At 44.8% G+C, this 27457-nt stretch overlaps 1 protein-coding gene across 4 annotated transcripts in view; it reads right to left on the bottom strand.

Annotated features, from left to right (window-relative positions):
- NPTN (neuroplastin) overlaps positions 1–14189 on the bottom strand; it is a 541091-nt gene extending 526902 nt beyond the window's left edge. For 2 of the 4 annotated variants that reach the window (XM_085643907.1, XM_085643908.1), the window contains exon 1: positions 13978–14183. In XM_085643907.1, coding sequence (XP_085500033.1) covers positions 13978–14053 — 76 coding nt within the window. In that variant the 5' untranslated portion in view covers positions 14054–14183. Of the gene's footprint in view, positions 1–13977 lie in introns of all 4 variants that reach the window. The other 2 variants (XM_085643906.1, XM_085643904.1) reach the window with 2 other exon arrangements.
- Between the last annotated feature and the right edge of the window lie 13268 nt (positions 14190–27457).

The raw sequence follows: 27457 nt of genomic DNA, 5'->3' as shown, positions 1-27457 counted from the left end.
CTGAAAATTCTATTTTGAATAACTTTGGCGCCGGTTGACGAATCCTCGCGAAATTTTCAAAACTAATGGGGCGCTCCGTTCAGCTCCTATCCTGAAAGTCTCGGGGTGATTCGTGAAGCGGGGGCCGAGAAAAAAGGGGGGTCCCAAAACACGTTTTCCCCATGCATTTTTCCATAGGACCTTTAGTTGAAGGTACAGCCCGAACGGCTGAACAGAATTACTTGAAATTGGGCAGAGAGGTAGTCCTCAGGTCAGGGAAGTGCCTTTTGCAGGTCTGGTGTCAACCTGTTCAGTAGTTCCTGAGAAAATAGCATTTAAAAGCATATAAATATCTATAAGCGCGCATCGTGCGCGCACCGTGCGCGCACCCTAACGTGCGCGAGCGTAATTCTGATTGGTGGTTACATGTCAGTCAACGTTCTAATCGGTCGAAATCAGGAAGTGTCGGCCGCCATTTTGTTTGTTTTCAGTGCGAGAGTGAAAAAGGAAGGTGGCAAACGTGAAAAGGGGGCAGGGTAGAGAGTTCCTGACCCCCTAGCCTTTGTCAGGGGGTCCCTGAAGGACCCCGAAGGCAGAACATTTTTTTTATTTTTTTTTTTATTTTTTTTATCGCGGGGGTGCGCGCACTGAAAATCCCCCAAAAAAATTATTATTTTTAATGCGTAGTTTATTGTAAAATAAATATATAAAAAAATAATACATAAATAAATAAGCATTTAAAAAAAACTTACAAATTCACTGAAAAAACCATAGGTTTCACACACGTTATAGTTAGGAATTAGCATTTAAAAAACCTTGCAAATTCACTTAAAAAACCATAGGTTTCACACGTTATAGTTAGGTGGATATTTCACTCGTAAAAAACCAATGAAATTCCCCCGTTATAGTTAGTTCAGATAACTATAACTCACGCGACCGCCACTATCACAAGGATGATGTCATGAGTGATGCCACTGACCATGTCATGAGTGATGTAATATGTGACGTCATGGGCAGTGGATTGCGGGCGCGCGAGTTATAGTTATCTGAACTAACTATAACGGGGGAATTTCATTGGTTTTTTACGAGTGAAATATCCACCTAACTATAACATGTGTGAAACCTATGGTTTTTTAAGTATATATATTACCTACTGGCGGTCGCCAGTAGGTAGTTATAGTTAGGACCCTGTTTCCATAGGAAATCCGCAACATTCTATTTTGAATAACTTTGGCGCCGGTCGACGAATCCTCGCGAATTTCTCAAAATAGGTGGGGCGCTACGCTCCGCTCCTACCCTGAAAGTCTCGGGGGGATTCGTCAAGCGGGGGCTGAGATAAAAGGGGGGTCCCAAAACGCGTTTTTCCCATGCATTTTTCCATAGGACCTTTAGACAGGGCTGCAGCCCGAACGGCTGAACAGAATTACTAGAAATTTGGCAGAGAGGTAGTCCTCAGGTCAAGGAAGTGCCTTTTGTAGGTTTGGTGTAAATCTGTTCAGTAGATTCTGAGAAAATAGCCTTTAAATCAATATATATATCTGAGCCAGCTTACGGTACGCTTACCGTAAGCTTACCGTACGCGTACGGTGGCGTGCGCGAGCATGATTCTGATTGGCTGTTACATCTAAGTAAACATTCGAATCGGTCGAAACCAGGAAGCGGCGGCCGCCATTTTCTCTCTCGCACTCTGAGGGGGGGGGCTGTAAACAAAGGCAAAAAACATATAAAGGGGCTCTTTAGACAGCGCCCATGCACATAGCCATGTTAGTTGAGTCCTCAAAGATCCCCCAAGGCCAAAAACGGTAAATTTTTATTTTTTGAAAATTTCGCCGATTACGCTTACCGTACGCGTACGGTGCGCTTACGTTAAAAATTTTAATAAAAAAACAAAAAAACACTCTGTGCATGGCATATTATTGTCATCACTTACAAATTAAATTTAACAGATTACCTATCACAAGGAAGCGCATAATATGTCCTCCATGTGCGCACGGTGCGTAACGTGGGCACGCGGTGCGCGTAGCGCACTGCGTGCCCACCTTGCGTGTACGGCACTAACTGCGTGAAGTGGGCGCGCGGTGCGCGCACGGAACGAACTGCGTTAAGTGGGCGTGCACGCCACGAATGGCGTAAAGTAACTTAGCATTTAAAAAACCGTACAAATTCACTGAAAAAACCATAGGTTTCACACACGTTATAGTTAGGAATTAGCATTTAAAAAACCTTGCAAATTCACTGAAAAAACCACAGGTTTCAGACATGTTATAGTTAGCGGAAATTTTACTGATAAAAAACCAATGAAATTCCCCCGTTATAGTTAGTGCAGGCAACTATAACTCACGCGACCGCAATCTTCTGCTGATGACATATGTGTCTTTATGAAAAAAAAATATTTGTAATATATGTATAGCTAAAAATTTATGGAAGAAGACATGGGCAAATAAGTGTCTAAATACAGTATTAGCATCAGCAGAGGATTGCGGTCGCGTGAGTTATAGTTGCCTGCACTAACTATAACGGGGGAATTTCATTGGTTTTTTATCAGTAAAATTTCCGCTAACTATAACATGTCTGAAACCTATGGTTTTTTCAGTGAATATATATATATATATATATATATATATATATACATATACATACATACATACATACATATTCACTGAAAAAACCCATAGGTTTTAGGGAAAGTTATAGTTAGTTGGACATTTCCCTCGTACAAAACCATAGAAATTCCCCCGTTATAGTTAGTTCAGCTAACTATAACTCGTGCCCCCGCAATGCACTGCTGATGACATCACATATTACATCACTCATGACATGGTCAGTGACATCACTGATGACATCACTGATGACATCTCAAATGACATCACTGATGACATCACTGATGACATCATCCAGTGACTGTGTTTCTGTAAAGTTTAAATATGTTTAATATATATAGGGAAAGGCATATTGAAGAATGAGCTGGTGTATAAGTGTCTGAATGGTTAATTTACTAGGTGCGTGACTGACTCTATAAGTGAGTGATTAAACATATCTTACTGAATGCATGGGTTGGTGACTAAACTGTGCGAATGTCTGTATCCGTCTGTCTGTTGGTGTGTAAGCGGCTGCATGGGTTTGTGAATAACTACATAAGTGTCTATATGAGTTATTGATTGGTTGTCTGAGTATCTGTATGGGTGCCTGAGGGTTTGTGTGGGTGGGGTGTGTGTTACTCTGTGCATAGATGTGTGAGTGGGTGATTCACTAGGTGCATGGTTTGAAGTGTGCATATGTGATGGACTGTATGGTTGGGTGAGTGTGTGTATGGGTGTGTTAGTGAGTGGATGTATATCTCAGTGGTACATGTGTGAGTAACTACATATATGAAAGGCAGTATATATGTGTGTGTTAGAGTATATAAATGGCTATAAGTGAAAGTGTGTGATTGTGAGAGTGGCGCGTATGGATCAGTGTTTGCTTGGATCAGTGATTGTGTAAGAACGTAAGAAGGTGCTAGTATTTGTATGAGTAAGTGAGCTGGTGTGTGTATAACTGTATAGGTGAGTAAATGGGAGTGTGATTAATTATTTGCATGACTGACTAGGTGTGTGAGTACCTCTATGGATGAGTGGCGGTGTGTGAGTGTCTATATAGGTGTTTGAGTCCATATGATAGTCCTGTACTGAGTGACCATAAGTATGAGTGACTGTACGGGTGAGTGAGTGGATGTGTGTGTAGACCTAAGAATCATTGAGTGGGTATGTGGTAATTGGTGTTGGAGTGTCTATGGTTTTGAGAATGGCAGTCTGTAATTTAGAGTGGGTGTATCTAAAGTTATATTAGGGTGTGAGAAGATGCATGAAATTATCACATGGATGATGTCATCAGTGATGTCATCAGTGATGTCATTTGAGATGTCATCAGTGATGTCACTGACCATGTCATGAGTGATGTAATAAGTGACATCATCAGCAGTGCATTGCGGGGGCGCCAGTTATAGTTAGCTGAACTAACTAGAACAGGGAAATTTCAATGGTTTTGTACGAGCGAAATGTCCAACTAACTATAACTTTCCCTAAAACCTATGGTTTTTTCAGTGAATATATATATATATATTCACTGAAAAAACCATAGGTTTCACACATGTTATAGTTAGCGGAAATTTTACTGATAAAAAACCAGTGAAATTCCCCCGTTATAGTTAGTGCTGGCAACTATAACTCACGCGACCGCAATCCTCTGCTGATGCTAATACTGTATTTAGACACTTATTTGCCCATGTCTTCTTCCATACATTTTTAGCTATACATATATTACAAATATTTTTTTTTCATAAAGACACATATGTCATCAGCAGAAGATTGCGGTCGCGTGAGTTATAGTTGCCAGCACTAACTATAACGGGGGAATTTCACTGGTTTTTTTATCAGTAAAATTTCCGCTAACTATAACATGTGTGAAACCTATGGTTTTTTCAGTGAATTTGCAAGGTTTTTTAAATGCTAATTCCTAACTATAACGTGTGTGAAACCTATGGTTTTTTCAGTGAATTTGTACGTTTTTTTAAATGCTAAGTTACTTTACGCCATTCGTGGCGTGCGCGCCCACTTAACGCAGTTCGTTCCGTGCACGGTAATATTTTAATTTTTCGTATTTTTTATAAGCCATGAACAAATGGTGCCCTTCGGGCACCATTTGCACACGGGGTGGAGAGAGTGTGGATAATTTTTTCTTTTATTATTTTTGTTTAAAATATTTAGTTTTTGTCACCTCAAATAAGCCCTGTACATTTGGTGGCCATCGGCCACCAAAAGCACAGGGGGTGGGGTGAGTGTGGATAGTGTTTTTTTTATTTCTATTTTTTTAAAATATTTAGTTTTTGTCACCTTTAATAAGCCCTGCACATTTGGTGGCTTTCGGCCACCAAAAGCACAGGGGGTGGGGTGAGTTTGGAAAGTGTTTTTTTTATTTCTATTTTTTTACCGTACGCGTACGGTAAGCGTAATCGGCAAAATTAGCGAAAAAATAAAAATTTGATTTTTGCCTTTGGGGGGTCTTTGGGGACTCCCTCAACATGGCTATGTGTGTGGGAGTTGTCACAATCTAACTCTCAGTGCGAGAGAGAAAATGGCGGCCGCCGCTTCCGGGTTTCGGCCGATTCGAATGTTTACTAAGATCGAAGAGCCAATCAGAATCGCGCACGCCACCGTACGCGTACGGTAAGCGTACCGTAAGCGCACCGTAAGCTGGCTCAGATATATATATTGATTTAAAGGCTATTTTCTCAGAATCTACTGAACAGATTTACACCAAACCTACAAAAGGCACTTCCTTGACCTGAGGACTACCTCTCTGCCAAATTTCAAGTAATTCTGTTCAGCCGTTCGGGCTGTAGCCCTGTCTAAAGGTCCTATGGAAAAATGCATGGGAAAAACGCGTTTTGGGACCCCCCGTTTTATCTCAGCCCCCGCTTGACGAATCCCCCCGAGACTTTCAGGGTAGGAGCGGAGCGTAGCGCCCCACCTATTTTGAAAAATTCGCGAGGATTCGTCGACTGGCGCCAAAGTTATTCAAAATAGAATGTTGCGGATTTCCTATGGAAAAGGGGTCCTAACTATAACTACCTACTGGCGACCGCCAGTAGGAGATATATAGATATATATATATATATATCTCGCTCTGCGTGGATGGTACTATCCTAATCCCATGCTTAAAAACTCTCCTAAATAAAAATAAAAAACTTTTGTAGTGAACAGATTCACAGTGTCACTGGTGTTGTAGGCTCTATATAAAGGAGCTGATCTACGCCTAAACTTGGTAACTACCCAGAGTTCCTTGCATCCTGTTGTGTGTGTATATATATTACCCAGTGTGGTCGCCACTGTGTAGTTACTGTTAGGTTTATGTTTCCTTATGAAATTACTTTTTTTGTGTTGCTTATAACTTTGGTGTCGTTTGAAGAATATTCACAAACCTTTCCAAAAAATTGCTACTTTTTGCCTAGTTTGCACAGGACATGTTTTTAGGTGATCCATTAATTGGGAGCCGAAGCAAAACGGGGAGAGGGGTCCCAGAAAGATTTCCCCATTAATTTTCATTCAAGAACTTTAGGCACACAGCCCAAAAGGCTGAATGAATTTACACCACATTTGGAAGAAAGCTAGATCTTGGCCCTGAAAGAGTGCTTTTTAGATCTCGCTGAGCCCGCGCATCGGCTGATCTGCGAGAACTTTACTGGGTGGGTTTTCTAAGTGCTGCCACAGGCTTTTGGTGGCCTAGCGCTTGCGTTCACGCGAGCGTGCACCACCGTTCAGCCGCCATTTGCCTTTGACCGCGATCACTTTCGCAGGCCGCGCGGCCAATGCTTGTTAAAGAAGTGGGGCGATCAGGTGGGCTCGGTGAGCTGTAGCTCAAGAGAACCCCCACTTTAAAGACGGATGTAGGGGGTAACTGCATAGCTCATTGACTCGAATGCCTGCTGCAGCACCCAGGTAGATATGTGTGCATTAGCTTGTCCTGAATCAGCAACGCACTGCAGGAGGAGAGAGCCTATGCTCGGCTTCAGACAACCAACTTGCTGTTTGTTGTCCTTGGGAGCGGGAATGTGAGGGTCAGATAAGAAAGGTGCTCATGGGCGTGACTTTAAAGGGAAAGCAGAATTTCCGAATCTTGCGGCACATTTTAATTTACAAAATGTGGTTTTAAATTAAGAATTGTGGTATCTGCAGCACGCTCTCGTCTGCATAGCCGACTGCGGTGCAGGGTCGGAATGGGACACAAAAACACTGCAAGGGCACTGGCAGACAGTATTGTTGCTTCTATGAGCCCAGCAAACAACCTCATAATAGGCCAGTGCTCTAGTTTGCCTTTATCTCCTCTGCATACTTTCCGGTTCCTAGCAGCCAGGCCTAGTCTGCTCCTTCCACCTCTGCCCAGAACTCTCCCTCTGACTCAGTACTTTAGTCGGGCATGGCCTCCACTGCACACTGGCGATGTCTGCTCACTTTACTGGGTCCATCAGCACTGCCATGCTTCCCATGCATAGGGCCACGTAGGGATATCCAATATAGTAAGTGTCACGCGGCTGCAGTTGCATGAAACATTCAATATAAAGTGATGCTGGCCATTGCCTTGTTGGCTTCCTGTGGGGAAATAATGTTCAAGACAGTTTTGGCAGCATTTACCAAGTACTTACAGCTCTCTTCAACAGACCTTCCCCCAGCCACTCCTGAGATCCTATTCCTTTCCGGGCAGCCTCCTATTTTCAAAGCGCTCCCCAAAACATTTCCAATAGAGCAGCAGATATGGTGTCAGTCCGTGGGATTCCCATAACCACTCTTTTAAGGTCTCTGAACCAACTACCCTAACTAATCCAGACGCTTCTCTCATGCTGTTAACCAGCATGAGAGAAGAACCAGGACTGGTTGGAGCAGGGTGGCTCAGCTCTCCTACAGGCACTGGAGGCCTGTGCCTGCTCTCCACCCAGCTGTCTAAGACAGCTCGGGTGAAGAGGTTTAAAGTGTGCATTTCAGGCTGCTCATTGTCGCAAGACAGCCGGCCAAAGTGACATGCGCACTTTAAACTTAAGGTGTGCACCATTCGTCTTCCCCTGCTGCCAGTCAGCAGTGCCTGCCCCATCCCAACACTTGGCTCGGGCTGGTAGGCTTCACTAATAAAACAGTAATAAAACCATTTTATTACCGTTTTATTTTTCATCTTTGCTACGCTGGCAGCAGGGAGGTCGACGCTCCGATGCCCTAGTGGACGAACCGCTGCTGACGATACCCCACGCATTAGCCCCATCATAAAAACATGCTATACGCCAAACCATCACCGACCTGAATCTAAAAAGGAGAGACCTCCCTCAGTGAGTTAACTCTTGTATAAGATACATAGCAGTATCGTCTGTCGCCAAAGTACAGTAATAATGGCAAATAGTGTATTTACGAATAGCATCCTGAATCTCTGAGAGGGAGTGCGTTCTACAAACCTCTGCTTGACCACCTTTTTCAGTATTAGTAATTAAACCAGAAGTACTAACCAGTTCAGGGAGACCAATATCAACCAAAGATTTGCAGACATAGCTCAGCCAGGGAACGGAGAGCCCCTTATCCAGACTCAAAACAGTCCTCTATTACTGCCCTATTGAAATTTGATTGACTATTCCTCCACATACTCACCCAGAGCAGGAGGTGTGCCAGTTTAATACTATCTAAAATATACTCTAAATTCAGTTTGGTGTGGAGAATGATGTTAGCACTTGAGGGCGGAAGGTTTAACATTCTCCTACAAATTCCATTTTCTTCTGTTTGTATGGCAACAGCATTACGATATCCCCAAACTCCAGCTCCAAATGTAGCAGTGGGGACACACTGCATTTTATACACTGTAATAAATGGGGGAATTGTGGAACTACCATCCTTCTTAGCTAAGTTAACAAGCATTGGCATAGCCAATAGGTCTCACCTTTGGGACCTTATAAGTATTTAGTTATGCAGCACAATATTCTTACTGCAACAACTAACTGTTGCATGGCTAAACACTTATAAGTTCCCAAAGGCGAGACCTATGGGCTATGCCAATGCTTGTTATGACTTGGAGAGAGTCCGCTCAGTAGTTTTGGAGCAATAAAGGCTCAAAAACGTTGCACATTTCATACCGTAGAGGATCAGTGACAGATTTGTGGATCCACATGCTCAACCCTGAATTGTAATTGACCGGACGCAACCTGAAGGACTATGGCTGCCATCATAACACTCAGGGACTCGGTCTCTGAGTCCTAAAAAGGAAAAGAAAATAACATAAGGTGGCAGGGTAGGGAATCCTGACCCCCTGGCCCTTGTAAGGGAAGGAGGTCCCAGAGGGAGCACCCCTGGGGTCAAATATAAACTCTGTGGGAGTCAAAGAGTCCGTGGGTTTGTGGAACCATGTAACATCCGCCAAAAAATAAATAAAAAGGAACTGTGCACCTGTGGGTAACTTGTGCATCTATGTGGGCCAAACCCACACAGAACATGGCTGCCACAAGAGATTGGATACAGACCCTGCAGCCAACTCTTCGCTGCGCACAGCCAAAGCCTGTGCCTGGTGGGAGGTTGGCTTTGTGTTTGGTAATCAAATATTACTATACAATAAAAAATAAATTTAAAAAAATCTAGAAATTCACTAATAATTATTTATTTATTTATATATTTTTTAAAGAGTTTTATATAGCGCGAACTAGACCCCAAGATATCAAGTATCAGAGCATTATAGATGAGCACCAGTTTCGTTACAGATCAACACATTCATTTTTTTTGTTAGGCACAGGGAGATTAAGTGATTTACCCAGAATCACAGGATGTTGAGCGTCGTTGCAGAGACTCGAACTCGGTTCCCCTGCTTCTAGGTCGACCGCTCTAGCCGTAAGGCTACATCCTCTCCCCAAAGGTTAAAGTAACGTTATAGTTAGGTGAAATTTTCAGTGACAATGTAATGTTTTAACCTAAAAAAAAAAAAAAAAAAAATCACAGAAACTCACCACTTATATTTATCTCAAGTGATTATAACTGGTGCCCTAAGGTAACTATAACTTGCGCCCTCACTATGCACGGCTACTAACCCCACATATTACATCACTTGTGACTTGATATATGACATCACTGCAACACCTGATGACAAAACTGTACATGGAAGGGCATCAGTTATAGTTACCTTAGGGAACTTTATATATACACATACACACACACACACTATTTTCACTGAAAAAAATCAAAGGTTAAATTAATGTTATAGTTAGGAGAAATTTGCAGTGACAATGTAATGTTCAGTAATTATCGCAAGTGACTAACTAGGGCCTTAAGATAACTAACTCGCGCCCCAACTATGCACAGTTTTGTCATCGGTGATGACATAGTAAATGTTGCAGTGATATCAATGATATCATAACATGTCATGAGTGATGCAACATGTGGGGTAATTAGCAGTTCATGGTGAGGGCATGAGTTATAGTTACCTTAGGGCACGAGTTATAGCTTCTTGAGATAACTATAACAGGAGAATTTCTGCGGATTTTTTTTTTTTGTTTAAGACACCGCATTGTTACTCAAAATTTCACCTAATTATAAGGTTACTTTAACCTTTGATTTATTTCAGTGAGTTTCTAGTTTTTTTTTTTTTAATGTACAGTAAAATGTAATTACAATACGTAAAATCAACTCCCTGCCATGTACGGCCAGTGTATGTACGTACACACACACACACCACCACGGTAGTCTATGTAACCGTATATACTACAACTACTGAAAATGCATAGCTAATGTAAAGGCACAACGAGCTCAACATTCAAGATACTGAAATATTTAGTGAGGCGACACCGAGGGTAGAGCGGTGCAGCAGAGGTGACCTACTCTGCTTTCACACTTCCATCCCCACCTGGCTTGCTCATGCAGTGTTCTTAGGCAGCCTTGAAAATATGCACTCTGGTAGTTTGCACCAAGGACTCAGTATGACGTGCCCAGTGACTTCAACCCGCATATACTGAAGAACAGAATCCCCCCCCCACCCCCCCCCAAACAACGAACATTAAAATGCATCAAGCATTTTAATATAGAGAAAATGGCTAAAATTGCGCAGGTTTAACCCATCAACGCGTCTGCTAAAGCACACACATACTTAACAGAATCGAAAGCACTTATTCCAGTTTGCTCTCAATCCAGCTCAGGGACATCCCTGCTCAAAAAACTCCTAAAATAGATTCCAACATTCACCTCCCCCATTGAAGATCTTAAAGAAGGCAGAGCGACAAAGATGGCACATGCACTGCATATGGAGGATAAGGCTAGCCAATCACTGCACAGGAGCAAGAGCACAGGAGAGCATCCTTGAGCTCTTTAGGAGATGAGCCACTCTGTGCGGCCTGGAGGAGCTACCGCAAAGCCACACCACTGACCATCAAAACCGTTCACATTCAGGCAACGCGTTTCCAGGCAGAAACTTGTAATGGTCACTGCTCACGTTTGCAGTTAATAACATCGCTAAAAAGTGGAAACTTCAAATAATATCAAAGGAATGAAAATCGCGTGTCCTGAAATAAATCCTCCTCTAAGTGTCACCTCATTTGCCACCTGTGGATATCCAATGCTCCACTGTAGAGAACAAAACAGCATATGGACGCTGTGGGGATAAACGTCTTCCTCTCGACACAAACAGGAGGAAATGGCGAATAGAGGGGAAAAGTAAGGTCTGAGACGCAGTCAATTACACACTCCTGTAAAAAATGAGAAGGCATACAGTGTTGTTTAGAGAGTTCCTGGCTGCATAATTCTGTGCTATCTACAATTCATTTCCTCCACCACCTCTAGTCCCACCTTTCAATGGCTGAAAATAAAATGTTTTTTACGACCATCAGATCCGCGCTGCATCGCCGCTTTCATGGGAATTGTAGCCAACAACGTGAGAACAGGGTAAAGAACCTCGAAAACAACCAAAGCAGACAGATGAACGCAGTTAATATTCAGGCAGTGCTGAACCAGGGGGATAGAAAAGCAATTAAATATGGATGACATCCGCCATGACACATTTGAAATCTAAAATTATTTCTGCATTTTTAAAAAAAAGTATTAGTGTTAACTGACAGTGCTACACAGGCATTCCAACTGTAATGGGTCATAAATCTGTTCCTCAAGCGCAGATATGGAATATCTCTTGGGCCTGGGAACAGATGCTTCATAAGAAAGCCGAAGTTATGCTGCATTACCATTTTTTGTACTGAACCTCTGGTACCTTCACTTGTTCTACCGATACTGTGGCTTGTTGAATAAAGATGATCTGCCTTACTAGGGACCATGAGGAGAAACAAGTACGTTGTAACGAGACCCACGGAACAAGCACTCTTAGACTGCATCAGGACATGACGCACATGTAGCGTTTCACAAATGATTACACGAACACAAGAATTACACATGGTGATTCCGATCCAAAGTTCAACACGTAGAACACTGCAATGCCTGCGTTATACCGTCAGTTTATTCTCCACCAAAACAGGCCCTGCGCTAGCGTCCCTAACTCGGTTCGGTGCATGTATTCATGACGGAATTAACTTTACTCTCGGACCAGTGCACGAACAGATGATATAAATACTGCATTTCATGCAACATCGCAGAAGTTCGTGTCAACCTACTGTTGACAGGATCACATGTAGGTACACTATCATTCAAAATAGGGCACACATTCCAGAAGCGTTCTGGGGCCGCAAGTGGGATTCTCTGAGGAAAAAAATGTCAAGTAAGACCCTCTCCGTAGTGGAGGCCTGCTATGGGTTCACATAACCGCTACTCAATGTTAAAAGTAAATGTGCTTTCTGGAAAGGCTCTCTCTAGCTAAGACTAAGGCTACACAGAGTCCCTTCACAATACAACTCACATCGATTGCATCCACAAAAACCAAGGGTAACTCCTGCCTGCAATGTCCACACATCCGCTTGAAGGAGGCAAACAGACGAAAGCTTGCTCACATATTCGGCGAATGTTAACGTCAGCAAACAATGGGATGTCGAAAATATATTTACATATGCATAATAGAGCTTGGAATGCCGTGGTTAACTATAATGTTTGCTCCACTCTTATGTAGAAAGGCATCAATCATAGAACCACCAACTCATTTATGCCTTATTTACCTTTACTCACCCAAATAAGTACTAATACAAACCGGTCTGCTCTTATTGACTTATGTTTTATCTCCACAAACCTGGTCTCTTATCTACCGATGCCTTATCATCGCCTTCTGTCCTTACCCCTCAAACGTTTCCTGCATCATTTTCCAAATAAACACCATATATATATATATATATATATATATATATATATATATATATATATATACACACACACACACACACAACTGAAGATATATTTCTTAAATCCATCACAGGATTTTTTTGGTCACTGTCTTCCCTTTCCCAGATCAAATAAATAGTGAGAAAGTAAAGGCCACACTGGTTCTGATCATCTTATCAGTAGGCACGTATTAATGAACAGAAACTAGATAAAAGAAATGAGACCCAGTAGAAACATTCAGTATGTCCTCTTTAGCAAGCAGAGACAGACTTGTTTAAGGTTTTATTTGTTCACCTACAACCCTTTGCTGGAAGCAAGGCATTCAAAGAAGTCATAAAACAAACCTTGGAAAAACCAAAAGAGCACTGCTGGGGTTATTTTTAAGACACAGAGGACAATCACATACAAAGACACGACCAACGCCAACCTTGGCTCATTCACGGGCAAAATTATATCAGCCCCCCCCCCCACTCCCCTCCGAATAACTGGAAAAACGAAATTGGTGTCACTCGTATATACCAGTTATTCTTCAAGAAAGCAATGTTCACGTAAAAATTAAGGGCCGACTGACCCTCTCTCTCTGTCCACACGCTAACTGAGCTGTATTCCAGACAAAAACGCTCTTACCTTTCTCGGGAGTGTCATTAATCTGTACACCATCTTAATGACAGTTCAAGCGCCACCTCAGAATACTGTTTTGCCCAACCCAGAAGCTCGACAGAACCTTTGTAAAATGTGCATTCAAGCGCCACTACCCTCTCCTTCCCCATTCGTTGCTTTACAGCCACCCCAAGAGTACTGATTTATCCGTTGGTCTTCATAAACCTTTTTCGTGCACATTTTGTCCTGGGCACTCATTCTCGTTCCATTTGGCCTCAATAGGTTTTGTACTGTTCCCCAAAGACAAAACACCCTCCAATCTGTGACCAGACCTTCCTCTAACCTTAGACACTCGTACGTAAGACTGTACCCTTCCACTATCATCATCCCCACCTTACCTTCCGCTTGCCTTGATAGTTTCTATGCTACGATGTTCCCCAGACACAGAGAAACCTTTTTACCCCGCCGCCCAAGCTTACAGCCTTCATATACATGATTCTTCACTATTCTCCGCCATTCGCCCCCTCTGGGATCCCCACTGATTCCCTTCGGGGCCCCATCAATACCCTGAGTTAATTCCCTTTCCAGACCCTCTTACCAGTCTGGGCTTGGACGGAACATAGGTTTAAGGTCAGCAGAAGCAGCATAGGCACCGCAGTAATCAGGCGGAGCATGGCTGGAAGCAAGAAGGTCGCTGTGTGAGGGGCGGCGGACTCTGCAGAAAGCTGGTGATCTCAGCAGCTCCGCGTCCTTCCCCGTCTCCTTCCTACCGCAGCGGCTCCTACTGGCAAACCTCGCGAGATTAACCTGACAGCTCGAGACTGCGGCAGCATAAACATGGAGGAAGGACGGGTAGTATAAAAGTCTCACCGGTAGGGTAGGGGAGGATGAGTCCCCATTTTGGACTGGGCTGATTCTTGTAGGTGAATGAAGAGGGTGCTTCATCCTAAGAATACGCAGTACGGTTTACGAAGGAAACCTATGCGTATAATATCATTTTTCCGAGGGGCAGCTCCATTTCGGAGCTCTACCTAATACTGCTCAGAGTCTTGTCACCATGGCGAATGCCCGGAACCGCGCCCCTCGTTCTATGGCCAGAGCTATTTTGCTGCAGCTTCCTCATGCCCGAACTCCAAGGTGGCCCCGCATCTCTCTGCGCAGAAGATCGTTGTCTTTTGGAGTTCGGTTCTTCTTTTATTTATTCATTGACGCTGGACCTATATGTGATGTTTTATAATGTATTGCTCGCAAGTCGCGTGCAGTTATAACATATAGAAATACATGGACTGTTGAGCAACACGCATGGACCTTGGAAACTTGGAAGTTAAGTACTGCATATCTTTGACTATTAAATTGGTTACCTGTCAATACCACTAATCCTTATCCTCATTCTGGAGTGTAGAGCTGTCGTTTTTGAAGGTTCTGTAGTGAACGAGTCAGGAGGCTTCTTTCGGGAATAAGCTTGAAGTTTATTTCAATTAAAGTTAGCACCCACAACCAGACGCTCCCACTGCGCGCCAGGACTCCAGACAACTAACGTTGTCTAGAACCCTGGAACGCATCGAGCAGTGTCTTATCATGGAACCTCGTTTGAACACATACAGCAACAACATGAAGCATCCTCGCGCTGGGGTGCAGCGCGAGGATGAAGCAATAACCACACACTACAACTTCTCCCTCTTCACAAGGAAGAAGAGCAAAAACCTAAGGAAATAAAAACAATTTGAAGTGTAACAAGAATTAATGTAGGAAGTAAAACAAGTGAAATGCAATAACAATAAATGAAATATCAGATCATGATAACACATAATCATTCAATTTGGAAGGTAATTTTCTGCACCAAACTCCTAATTCCGGTGGTAAGGAATAGGTGTCAGCATTGAACACATCAGTGTTAGAAGTGGATGGACTAGATGAGTTGGAATGTGTAACTGGAATGCAGGATGTGGAAGAACTTCCAATATCGGATGTTGGGGTTTTTAAGTTGGAATGTGTAACTGGAATGCAGGATGTGGAAGAACTTCCAATGTCGGATGTTGGGGTTTTTAACCAAAAAGACCAGTCACAATGTTCAAACTCCTTTTTGGTCAAATTAAGTAAGGAGCGGGCCTGTGAGGAAGAAAGATGTACCAGAGATCTTTTGTTCCACCATCCTTTAACACCAAGTAAGGCTGAACCTCTGCTGACACCGGTGACTTGTACTGGAGGGGAAAATTTCGACAAACCCTTAGTTACTTTTTTAGGGTTTTTAATGAGAATACAATCACCAATTTTTAATTCGAGGAAATCAAAGTTTTTTGCAGAGTCATACACTGACGTCATTAGATTTTGTTTTTGCAAAACTTTGAATGCCAATTCTTGATTTCCAACACTGCTCTTGTTGTTCTTATTAAGTAACCAATTGGGACATAAACTGGTGTGAACAGTCTTGTTTCTTGAGAGGGAAAACGGAGAAACTTCTCTGGTGCTATGTGGAGAAATGTAATAAGACCCACAACTTAGCTTCAAGAAAATCTTGTACATCTTGATGAGAAGAAATGGCTGCTTGAATGGCATCTTTAACCAACCTGTTTGCTCTTTCTACCAAACCATTCGAGGTTGGAGAATATAGAGCGACTTTAAAATGTTTGACATCACGTTCAGCCAAGAATGAACTAAACTTCTCAGAAATGAAATGGGTGCCATTGTCTGTAACAATGACAGAAGGTGAACCTTCTACCAAAAATATATATTTTTAAAACTTAACAGCATTAGTGGAATTAGCTGAATCACAGAACATATGGTAAACCCATTTGGAGTGATAGTCAATTAGCAAAATGAGATATTTTAGGTCATGAGAAAGAACATCATAAGGTCCAGAGAAGTCTAGCCCAACTTTTTCCCAAGGTTTATTGGGAAAAGAAACAGGATGTAAGGGCGTGTTCATAACTTTCCTTTTTTTGTCAGATTAAAGACATTCAGGGCATGTTAGAAATGGGGGTCTCTAGTTGGCAATGGCTGGCCACTGTCCAAGTAGGCACCCTTCTTCCTAAGTCAGAGTAAGCAGACTACACCCTTTGATAACCCCTGCTCAACCCTGTGGTAATGTAGCACGAGCAGCTAGGCTTATCTCAGAGGCAGTGTGTGAAGCATTTATGACCATACACAGTAACACAGTGAAGAACACTACAAAGGGACGCCACACAAGTAGTTATAAAAAATAAGTATCTTTATATATAGACTTACCACAAAACCAATAACAATAAAAATCCACAATACTAGAAAAATAGGGTTACTCTTAAAATGCTGCAAAAAATAGTTCAAGGTGTGCAAAGAGGAGTTCAGTTCAAGGCAGTGGTCTCCGCGACCCTTTTACTCACAAGATACCTGGATTCCGTAGCAAAGCAACAAAAATGTTGCTAAGGAGTTGTAGCGATGATTTTCCTTACGCTAACCAGCGATGCGTTGAATCCTTGCCGCAAGGGAGGATGATGCGCTGGTTTGTGGGCAGGACAAGGCGACAAACTTCTGCACGCTAAGCCGGCGATGCGATAAAATCCTTGCCGCGAAGGGAGGATGATGCGCCAAGCCTGTTGAGTGTGCAATCTTGTTGTGATGAAAGAAAATGGCGAGGGAGCGACGATCCTGATGCGATGCAATGAAAATGGCGAACGCTCGGCGTCCGCTCTGCGATGTCGTGAAGCGATGAACTCGATACAATGATCTTTGGTTAGCGAGCGCTTTCAGGCCCGCAAACATGCAATGCGATAATCTTCGGGTTAGCGAGCGTTTGGCAGCCCGCCGACAGGTGGTGCAATAATCTCAGGTAGCGAGCACTCGGCGGCAGCAGAGCAACGCTTTTCCTTACGCTCTTCAGCTGCAGCGGCTCGCTAACGGGCGTCAGCGACGATTTTCAGCACTCTGTTCTCCACAGTAGAACTAGAGGCCCTGGAACTCACAGGAGCCCTACCTGCAGATAGAAATCCTCGCTGGGAGGAAACAGGAGGCTGGTGGTGGAGTCTGATGTGCCTGAGACTCCTGCAGGAGGCTAGCTCTCTTCTAGCCCTTGGGTGATTGCTGTAGCAAAAAAAAAAGTTCATTCAAAGTCCTTTTCCTCTTCTTCCTAGTCCAGTAGTAACCACTGCAGGCCAGTCCAAGAAACAGCACACAAGCACAAGGACAGTCCTCTCCTGCAGATTCCTTCAGTTACACGGACAGCGGTTCTTCTTGTTGTCCAGGAGCAATACCAATTGTAGGGGTTTGGGCACAGATATTTATACCCCAAAGTCTTTGTTCTTAGAAGCTACAAGTCACTGAACCCAGCCAGAACCAGTTCTGCCCAGCCCTGGGGCACTTTGTTTACCAGGCTGCCTCCTTCCTTTCAGAAAGAGGGGGTCTGCCATCAGACGCACAGTCAGAGATGGAGCCAGCATTCACCTTGCCAGGCACAGCCCTATTCAGGTCCAGGAGCTACCCCTCACCATACTCCAATGCAGATCTCTCTATTCAACCTAGGTCTGACTCAGCCTGCCCTGTCCCTCCAAAACCAGACAGCCAATACACATAACAGCAGAGCACACTGGAAGGCTTAGGCAAGAAAATACCTACTTTCTAGAAGTGGTATTTTCAAACACAGAATATAAAAATAAACTTCACTAAAAGATGTATTTTAACATTCTGAGCTCAGGCCTACTAAATTCATTTTTCTACCATGTTCTGTGGGTCAGTTAGGACTATAGAATGTAATAGCCAAACCTCCCATTCTGGCCTATGGAGAACAGGTAGCCTTACAGTAGTGAAAAACGAAATTGGGTGTAATTCACTACCAGGACATGCTACACACATCAGAGCATGTCCTACATTACACATACAATGCACCCTACCATAGGGGTGGCTTACATGATGCCAAGGGAAGGTTCAGGGGCTGGGAAGTGGGTGCACTTCACAGCCAAGATGGCAGTTCTGGACTGCACACAGACACTGCAGTGGCAGGTCTGAGACACACTTTACAAGCTGCTTCTGTGGGTGGCGCAAACCAGCGCTGCAGGCTCACCAGCAGCATTTGGTTTACCAGCCCTGGGCGCACACAGGCCACGCTACTAGGGACTAACAAGCAAACCAAATAAGCCAATCATGGATATACCAATTCACATGTCATCTTTACACAAGGAGCATTCGCGCTGTGGCACGGAATGGCCATGGCACAGCGCCCAGAGCATCTATTACCAGCAAAAACAGAGGAGACAACAGCGAAAAATGGAAAGGAGACCCACGCCAATGGTGCCAGGTCTAACACGCGTCCCCTCCAGCTGAAATGTGGGGAGGACTACCCATCCCCTTGGAAGTTCTCATCACTAAGGCGGAAAAATCTGGACAGACCATCAGCATTGGCGTGTTCTGTACCAGGGCGATGTTCCACCGTGAAGTCCATGCCCTGTAGGGAAATGGACCACCTTAACAACTTGGGATTCTCACCCCTCATCTGCATCAACCATCTGAGGGGCCTATGGTCTGTCTGAACCCGGAAGTGAGTCCCAAACAGGTAGGGTCTCAGCTTCTTCAGTACCCAGACCACAGCAAATGCCTCACGCTCAATTGCACTCCACCTCTGTTCCCGTGGAAGTAACCTCCTACTGATGAAGGCTACAGGTTGGTCTAGTCCCTCCTCATTCATCTGTGACAGAACAGCCCCCACCCCATGCTCTGAAGCGTCTGTTTGGACAATAAATTCCTTAGCAAAATTGGGCGCCTGGAGTATGGGTGCTGTACACATGGCAGTCTTGAGGGCATCAAAAGCTTTCTGACAGGTGTCAGTCCAGTTCACAATCTTTGGCCGCTTCTTGGAAGTCAGCTCAGTCAAGGGTGCAACAATGTTGCCATACCCCTTAACAAACCTCCTGTAGTAACCCATGAGTCCTAAGAAGGCCCTCACCTGGGTCTGGGTCCTTGGGGGCTCCCAAGCCTGGATGGTCTCAATCTTGGGCTGCATGGGTGCCACCTGGCCACTCCCCACCTGGTGTCCCAAGTACACCACAGAACCCTGCCCAATTTGGCACTTACTGGCCTTGATTGTGAGGCCTGCTCTACGCGGTACAAAAGAGGGTGGTGATGGACGGAGCATCAGAACCAATCAAACACTCACACCCAGTCAAGAGATCTGGGTTTGATCCATCACCGTTCTTTAGCCCACTCTGCCACCCCAGTTCAGACATGGCCATATGCAAATCAGTCTGACCCTGTGCCTCATGGGAACAGTCCAGCCCGAACTGCCAAGCCATGCCTTCCCTGGACCGGAAACAAGCTTCCTAGGACCGGTTTCTGGCATTTCAGCCGTCTTCAGCCAGGCTTGCTTGAATCCAGTGGCAAAGTGAGCAAGGGACTCACGTCTGAGCATACCCTGCCAACTTATGGCGAACAAAGCGGTACAAAAGGGGGTGGTGATGGACGGAGCATCAGAACCAATCAAACACTCACACCCAGTCAAGAGATCTGGGTTTGATCCATCACCGTTCTTTAGCCCACTCTGCCACCCCAGTTCAGACATGGCCATATGCAAATCAGTCTGACCCTGTGCCTCATGGGAACAGTCCAGCCCGAACTGCCAAGCCATGCCTTCCCTGGACCGGAAACAAGCTTCCTAGGACCGGTTTCTGGCATTTCAGCCGTCTTCAGCCAGGCTTGCTTGAATCCAGTGGCAAAGTGAGCAAGGGACTCACGTCAAAGCATACCCTGCCAACTTATGGCGAACAAAGCAGTACAAAAGGGGGTGGTGATGGACGGAGCATCAGAACCAATCAAACACTCACACCCAGTCAAGAGATCTGGGTTTGATCCATCACCGTTCTTTAGCCCACTCTGCCACCCCAGTTCAGACATGGCCATATGCAAATCAGTCTGACCCTGTGCCTCATGGGAACAGTCCAGCCCGAACTGCCAAGCCATGCCTTCCCTAGACCGGAAACAAGCTTCCTAGGACCGGTTTCTGGCATTTCAGCCGTCTTCAGCCAGGCTTGCTTGAATCCAGTGGCAAAGTGAGCAAGGGACTCACGTCTGAGCATACCCTGCCAACTTATGGCGAACAAAGCGGTACAAAAGGGGGTGGTGATGGACGGAGCATCAGAACCAATCAAACACTCACACCCAGTCAAGAGATCTGCGCAGCGCCATCAACACTTCCCAGAGGTGGTGCAAGTGGTCCTCCCAGGAGGAACTAAACACTGCAATGTCATCCAGGTAGGCGGCACTGAAATCCTCTAGCCCAGCCAACACCTGGTTGACCAACCTCTGAAAGGTGGCAGGGGCATTCTTCATCCCAAAGGGCATCACACGGAACTGGTAGTGCCCATCTGGTGTGGAGAATGCTGACCTCTCCTTTGCCCCATCAGTCAAGGCGATCTGCCAGTACCCAGACGTTAGATCAAACGTGCTGAGGTACCGGGCAGCCCCTAACCGATCTATGAGCTCATCAGCTCTGGGGATGGGGTGCGCGTCGGTCCTCGTGACCGAATTGAGACCTCGGTAGTCCACACAGAACCTAAGTTCTGGAGTGTCACCAGGCGCTGCAGCTTTTGGTACCAAGACCACGGGGCTGGACCAAGGGCTGCTAGAGGACTCAATCACCCCTAGGGAAAACATTTTGGAGACCTCCTCCTTAATGTAGGCCCTGACCCTGTCAGTCACTCTGTAAGCCTTGTGCTTGACAGGAGGACTGTCGCCGGTGTCTACCTCATGGACGCACCAATCAGTGACACCAGGCACCAGGGAAAACAAATCAGAAAATTGCCCCAACAGCTGGTGACAATCTCTCTGCTGCTCAGGGGTCAGTGTGGTGGAGAGGACCACACCCTCCACTGATCCATCCTTCTCTCCTGCACACAGGAGGTCAGGAAGAGGCTCACTCTCCTCCTCCATCCCTGCATCTGTGGCAAGAAGCATGCCCACTTCAGACCTCTCAAAGTGGGGCTTTAGGCGGTTCACATGCAGGACCCGTAAGGGATTCCTGGGAGACTTAAAGTCCTCTGTCGTACTTTGCAATTTGGGACCGCGTAGGAGACAGGGCCCTACCCCTGTCTATCCCGGTATTAGCGAACCGCGAATGGTTAAAGCGGTATGTACAAGTGCTTTGTGTAACGTTCTAGCTATGAATGCACTGTGTATACGTTATTATACATCACTACGTGGGTTCCATCTTAGAGCGGTGGCCATCTTATGGTTGCCCTCACATAGGCTACATAGCCTGGAGCAAATACGAACCTTTTAGAGCACATGTGCTTTCCTTTGACTTTTCTGTGACCTGGGCAGCTTGGCTCCGCTGCCCCAGGTCAGTCCGGTCTCACGAGTTCCCCGTCCTCTGGCCACCTGTGATTAGCATCAGGGCTTGACACACCATAAAGCCTTTACATTAAACACGAGCCTCCAGCTAATCTCTTTCGCACCTGACTGTTCCTGCTTTATGGCTTGTTTTCCAAACAGGAGATGCTCATGTTTATTGGGGCCTATCGATATCTGATGTGGGATCTGAGCCTTGCTGGGTAAATAATTGCGGGCTGGCTTAACTGGAATGTGGGATGGTCATCATGACTCTGCCTTTTCGTTTGTAATGTATACATGTAATGGCCATATCGTAAACCAAGGAATGTGTGCCTGAAGCAGGATATTTTGTATTTAAGGAGAAGCCCGTTTCTGTGATTTTTAGCAGTCTCCTGAGAACATACACGCTGTTGTACTTCTAGGATACCTGTAATTGGTCTGCAGCCAATAAACTGATCTTTGACTTCACCCAGAAGACTCTGTGTTTCTGTAGGTCTGAAACAGGAAGAACCCCGAAGTCATAGGGTGTGTTCCCCTGCACCGCTGGGCTTAAAATACCCAGTACTTCAGTTGGCGCCCAACTCGGCGCGATTTCAGCGGTACCGGTCCAATCCAGAGGTTCGTGAGGAGCTTTGTGTGGAAATTCTGGAGGAAGGCCCCCACTTCATCGACCCCTGCATGTCGACGTGGTCCAAAAGTCTTTTCTGCGAGGTTCTCCGCGTCCCGACGGCTACGAAGGACTGCTGCCCTGATTAATCGCCCAGTTTTGGACCCTTGACGATTTTTTGGTAGAGCGAAACAATCGAGAGAGTCTTCTGGTGACGCCATCGATCATCAATATTCAGTTAAGTATAAGTGGAGCGTCTCCTAGTTTGAATTTGGTATCCTTCGGGATCATTTTGATTTGGTGCTTGCAAGTCCCAAAGCCAGAGGACTCGTGTATTCACGAGACTATCGTATTCGATAATCCTTTGACGTTTGAAACTAGACTAGTGAGCGAAGATGCCTGGTTCTAGTGTATTTTGTAGATTGTTTTGTTTGGGTTGTGGAAGGGATTTCCAGTTAGAGGATTCATGTCTGGTTCCTCCAATTGAAACTCCTACTTACGAACTTTATGTAAAACATGGCGTGGGCCCCATTGCATATAATGAAGTATGGATGCGCTACACCAGAAAGGACGGTGTTTTAAAATGGCCCCAAAATGGTAGTTTCGATACAGATAGCTTAGATAATTTGGAAGTTAAATTGTTTAAAAAGAAAGCCCGGCCGGCGATGTTTGATTCTTTCCGCCTATGGCGAAAGGAAGCCAAACAGAAGGAAATTAAGCTAGCAAAAAAGAATAAGAAAGAAAGAGGTATGTCAGTGATGCAAGCAGCTGTGCAATTTAAAGATAATGAGGAGGAACAAATGAAGGAACAGTTACATAGACAGCGCAAACTAGGGATTGATAAATGTTACCCTGTTTTGTCACCCCTTGTGCAAGATGAGACAAAAGAGAAAGAGAAAGATTCCCTAATGTCCCATTTGCTAAGTTCGCCACCCCCGTATGCGCAAAATGCTACAGCGCCTCCACAGCTTGTAAATGCGCAGCCTCCAGTAAATATGCCGCAAGCCTTCCCACAGCCGCCAGCTCCTCCTCAGCTGGCTCCTACCCCGGCAGTGCAGCCCTCTCAAGAGCCGCCAGTTTTGTTACCTGTTACCCCCGCACTTCTTGCGACTTTGCCTAGCACGCCAGCGGCTTCCCCTGGCACTCCTTCTTACACTACCCAGGTACCTGTATCTGAATCTGTTTTGCGACCCCTGGTTTACAACGTAAGCAATTGCGCAGTCAGCTGCCTGATCCTGAAGAGAAAAAGGTATTAGAACATATGGCGCATAGGTGGATTATTTTTTCTGAGGTGGAGTCAGTTGTTGACGTTTTTCACCAATGGGATGCCCCGAAACAGAGGTATGTGTTCGAGAAAATGTGTGAAATCCTCTGTGAGGAATTGGATGATCATGGTAGAGATCCAAACCCGCAGGAGTTATGTCGAGTGAGATTCGATTTTGGAAAAGGCACGATTGTGGGCCCCGATGTGAATAAAGCAGTTGCAACCTTATTATCTTTGAGGAATGATGATTGCCAGCAGTCGTTGTTTGAGCAGGATTTCCCTGTGGGGAAGAAGGTAAAAGCGCGCCAATATCCGATGCGTGAGGTTCCCCCAGTTTGGAGACCTGCTGATCCAAATGCTGTTCCACCTGTCTTAGCTCATTTTCAGCGTGTTTGGGTGCATGTCCCATGGAAGCGATCTGAGGTGTTAGCGCTTAAGCAGACATTGCCTGACCCCTGTAAAAACCCTACAGGGTATTATAAGGAGTTATCCCAAACTGCAGAATCGTGCGTCATGAATCTGGCTGACATAGATCTGTTATTTGGGAATGTTGTTCCACAGCCTTTATGGGGATCCATCCGTAATACGGATCATGCTGCAGAACTAGGGGGTACATGGGCTAATATCGTTGCTGCAGACGCTAGACAAGTTGGTGGCGCGAAACCTGACCCTTTAGTAGTAGAACTCCCTGGTCGAATTATTACATACATGAAGACCATAATGCCCGCGATGCGCGTAAATTGGGACAAACTATCTGCATGCAAGCAGAAGAAAGATGAGACAGTGTCCGATTTCTTCACCAGGTTTGAAGAAACGTTTATCGACCACAGTGGTCAAGACATGAGCACTGAAGGTGGCCAACGGTTATTTGTTGATAAGTTTGTGCAGAATCTACTTCCTGAGCTATGTAAGAAATTAAAAGATTCAGAAAGTTCTTGGGCTGTTTCCTCTTCAGCGCAAATACTGGCTACTGCACAGTATTATGAAAATAGAGATAAAGACGAAAAAGATAGAACAGATAAAAAAACGAAAGAACTGAAAACAAAGGTCCTTTTACAGCAGGCCTACCCGCCACGTGGAGGACAGAATAATTATAGGCAAACACAAGGTGTCTATCACCAACCCCAACAATTTCAGAATAATCAGCAAATGAATGGGTATTATCAACCACGTATCCCTATAGGTCCCAATCAATGTTCATATTGCAAAGAGGAAGGTCATTTCAAGTATAGTTGTCCTAAATTAATGCAGCGTAACAGTAATGCGTATGGCGCAAGAGGTAGAGGTGGTCAGCAAGCTCCTAGAGGTAGAGGGCGTGGAAATGTTCCCCAGAACGCGCGTCCTCTTCCGCCTCAAAATACCATAAATAGCTTTGATCAGCAGGCCAACGCGACTGGTAATACAGCTCAGTACTACAATAATGATTATTATGCAGAAGATGACAATGTAGAGGATAATGATTACTAGGACAGCCGTAGACAGAGAGAGGGAGTTGTTTCAGTGCCAGTGGATCAGAGCGGACCTTATCTTATGTTAAAGTAACTACAGCAAATGTAACAAAGCCCTTTCTGCTGGACACTGGTGCTGCAAAGAGTTCAATTATCTCAAATTATATTCAAAACTCCCTGGCGCGCCTTTGTCTGGCGAAATGAATGTTTCAGTAGGTTTTTCTGGCGCCCCAGTTAGGAACCCGATTTCTAGCCCTATGTCTCTTTCTGTTGGACCTTGCGAGCTAAAAGCACCCCTCATCCTAACAACAGGTTGTGGTGAGAATTTGCTAGGATTAGATTTGCTAAAAAAATTGCATGCCACGCTGTATTGTTCTCCCTCAGGAGTACAACTTACATTAGGTAAGAAAGTGATTTCCCCAATGTATTTGTCTAAAAATGCAATGCCGCCTGAGTTGTCATCCCTTCCGGATGTCCTTTGGGCTACTGGTCCCAATGATGTGGGTCTCTTGGAAATACCGCCATATGTGGTAACTTTAAAGGCCAATGTCAGATTGCCACGTATTCCCCAGTATAAGATCTCCAATGAAGGTCAGAAAGCGTTGTTAGAAATTGTCAGCGATTTGATTAAAAAGGGTGTGATTGAAGAGACAAGAGGCAACGTTTGCAATAGTCCGGTTTTACCTGTCTTAAAAAGAACGGACCCTTCACAGCCACCTGTTTACAGATTTGTGATTGATCTTAGAGAGGTTAATAAGATTGTTGTGCCACAGTTTCCAGTTGTCCCTGATATAACTGCCTTGTTAACTATGATTCCAGCCTCCGCTGCATGGTTCTCAGTGATTGATTTCAAGAATGCTCTCTTTAGCATCCCAATTGCAGAGGAGAGCAGAGACATTTTTGGCTTTAGTTTAGGAAGTCGCAGCTTCCGCTTTAAACGCGCTCCTCAGGGCTACTGTGAAAGCCCATCAATATACAGCCAAGCTTTGAAAGCGCAGCTTGATGCACTTGTTTTACCTAGTGGCGCTATCCTCATTCAGTACGTTGACGATTTACTAATCGCCGTGGATACTGAAAAGATTTGCAAAGAAGCTACATTGCCATTGTTGCGTCATTTGTCTGCCTTCCATCACAAAGTGTCTCTCTCAAAATTGCAATATTGTCGACAAGAAGTGACCTACTTAGGTCATCTCTTATCGAAGGAGGGAAGGAAACTGACCCCAGAAAGAATCCAAGCCATTGCACAGTTGAGTGTGCCAAGGACACAGAGAGAAGTGCGTGCTTTCTTGGGCATTACTTCATACTGTAGGCATTGGATTCCTAATTTTTCCCTGCTGGCAAAACCTTTGTTAGCATTAACATGTAAAGACACACCGACTCCTATATCCCATGGTCTGAAGAGTGTCAGAAAAGTTTTTGGGAATTACGTAATGCATTGTGTTCAGCTCCTGTGTTGGGTACCCCTGACTACAGCAAGCCTTTTACATTGTATGTTCACGAGAAAGATGGTTGCGCATTATCAGTGTTAACACAGCCTTTTGGCGACAGACCGCGTCCATGCGCATATTTTTCATCAACCTTGGACCCTGTAGCGAGGGCATTGCCAAGTTGTCTGAGAGCCACAGCTGCCGCAGCTATGTCTATCCGACAATCTGCTGGACTAGTAATGGATAATACATTGATTGTGATGGTTCCACATGCTGTGGACACATTGTTAAACAGGACCAAGACACAACACTTAACTAGTGCGCGATTATCTGGATATGAGCTGACACTGTTAGCAAATCACATACACATAAAGAGATGCAACACGTTGAATCCAGCTACATTATTGCCAATTCCAGCAGATCTAGATGAGATTGAGCAACATGATTGTCTGTTCAGAACAGAAGAAGAGACGAAAGGGAGAGTATATCTCAAAGATACTCCCCTGACTGAGTGTGATGGTACCTTATGGGTGGATGGTTCGTGTTTCAAGCTCCCGAATGGTGATACGACAGCTGCATATGCTATCACTACTTTGCACACGATAGTGGAAACTGCACGTGTGCCACAAAATTCGGCTCAAGCAGCAGAATTGATTGCCCTTACAAGAGCATGCGTGTTGTCTGAAGGAATGAGAGTGAACATATATACGGACAGCCAGTACGCCTTTGGCGTGGCTCATAGTTTTGGGCGATTGTGGAAAGAACGTGGGTTCCTGACTTCGCATGGAGCTAAGATTCAGAATGGCAAGTTGGTGAATGATCTCCTTGAATCACTGACCCTACCGTTGCAAGTTGCGATTATGAAATGCAGTGCACACAAGAAAATCACTGATGACGTTGGTCGTGGTAATGCGTTTGCTGATGAAGTCGCAAAAGAAACAGCAAAAGATGTGAAGACTCGAATGTATGTTGCAGGCCCTGCAAGATGGATTGGTGATGTTGGAATGTGTGAAAACACAATAGAAAGTGTAAAGTCCCTTCAA

The sequence above is a fragment of the Triturus cristatus genome, chromosome 3_1, assembly GCF_964204655.1.
Source record: "Triturus cristatus chromosome 3_1, aTriCri1.1, whole genome shotgun sequence".
Taxonomy (NCBI): domain Eukaryota; kingdom Metazoa; phylum Chordata; class Amphibia; order Caudata; family Salamandridae; genus Triturus; species Triturus cristatus.
The sequence above is the reverse complement of the archived record's forward strand: the minus strand, read 5'-3'. Positions and strand labels throughout refer to the sequence as shown.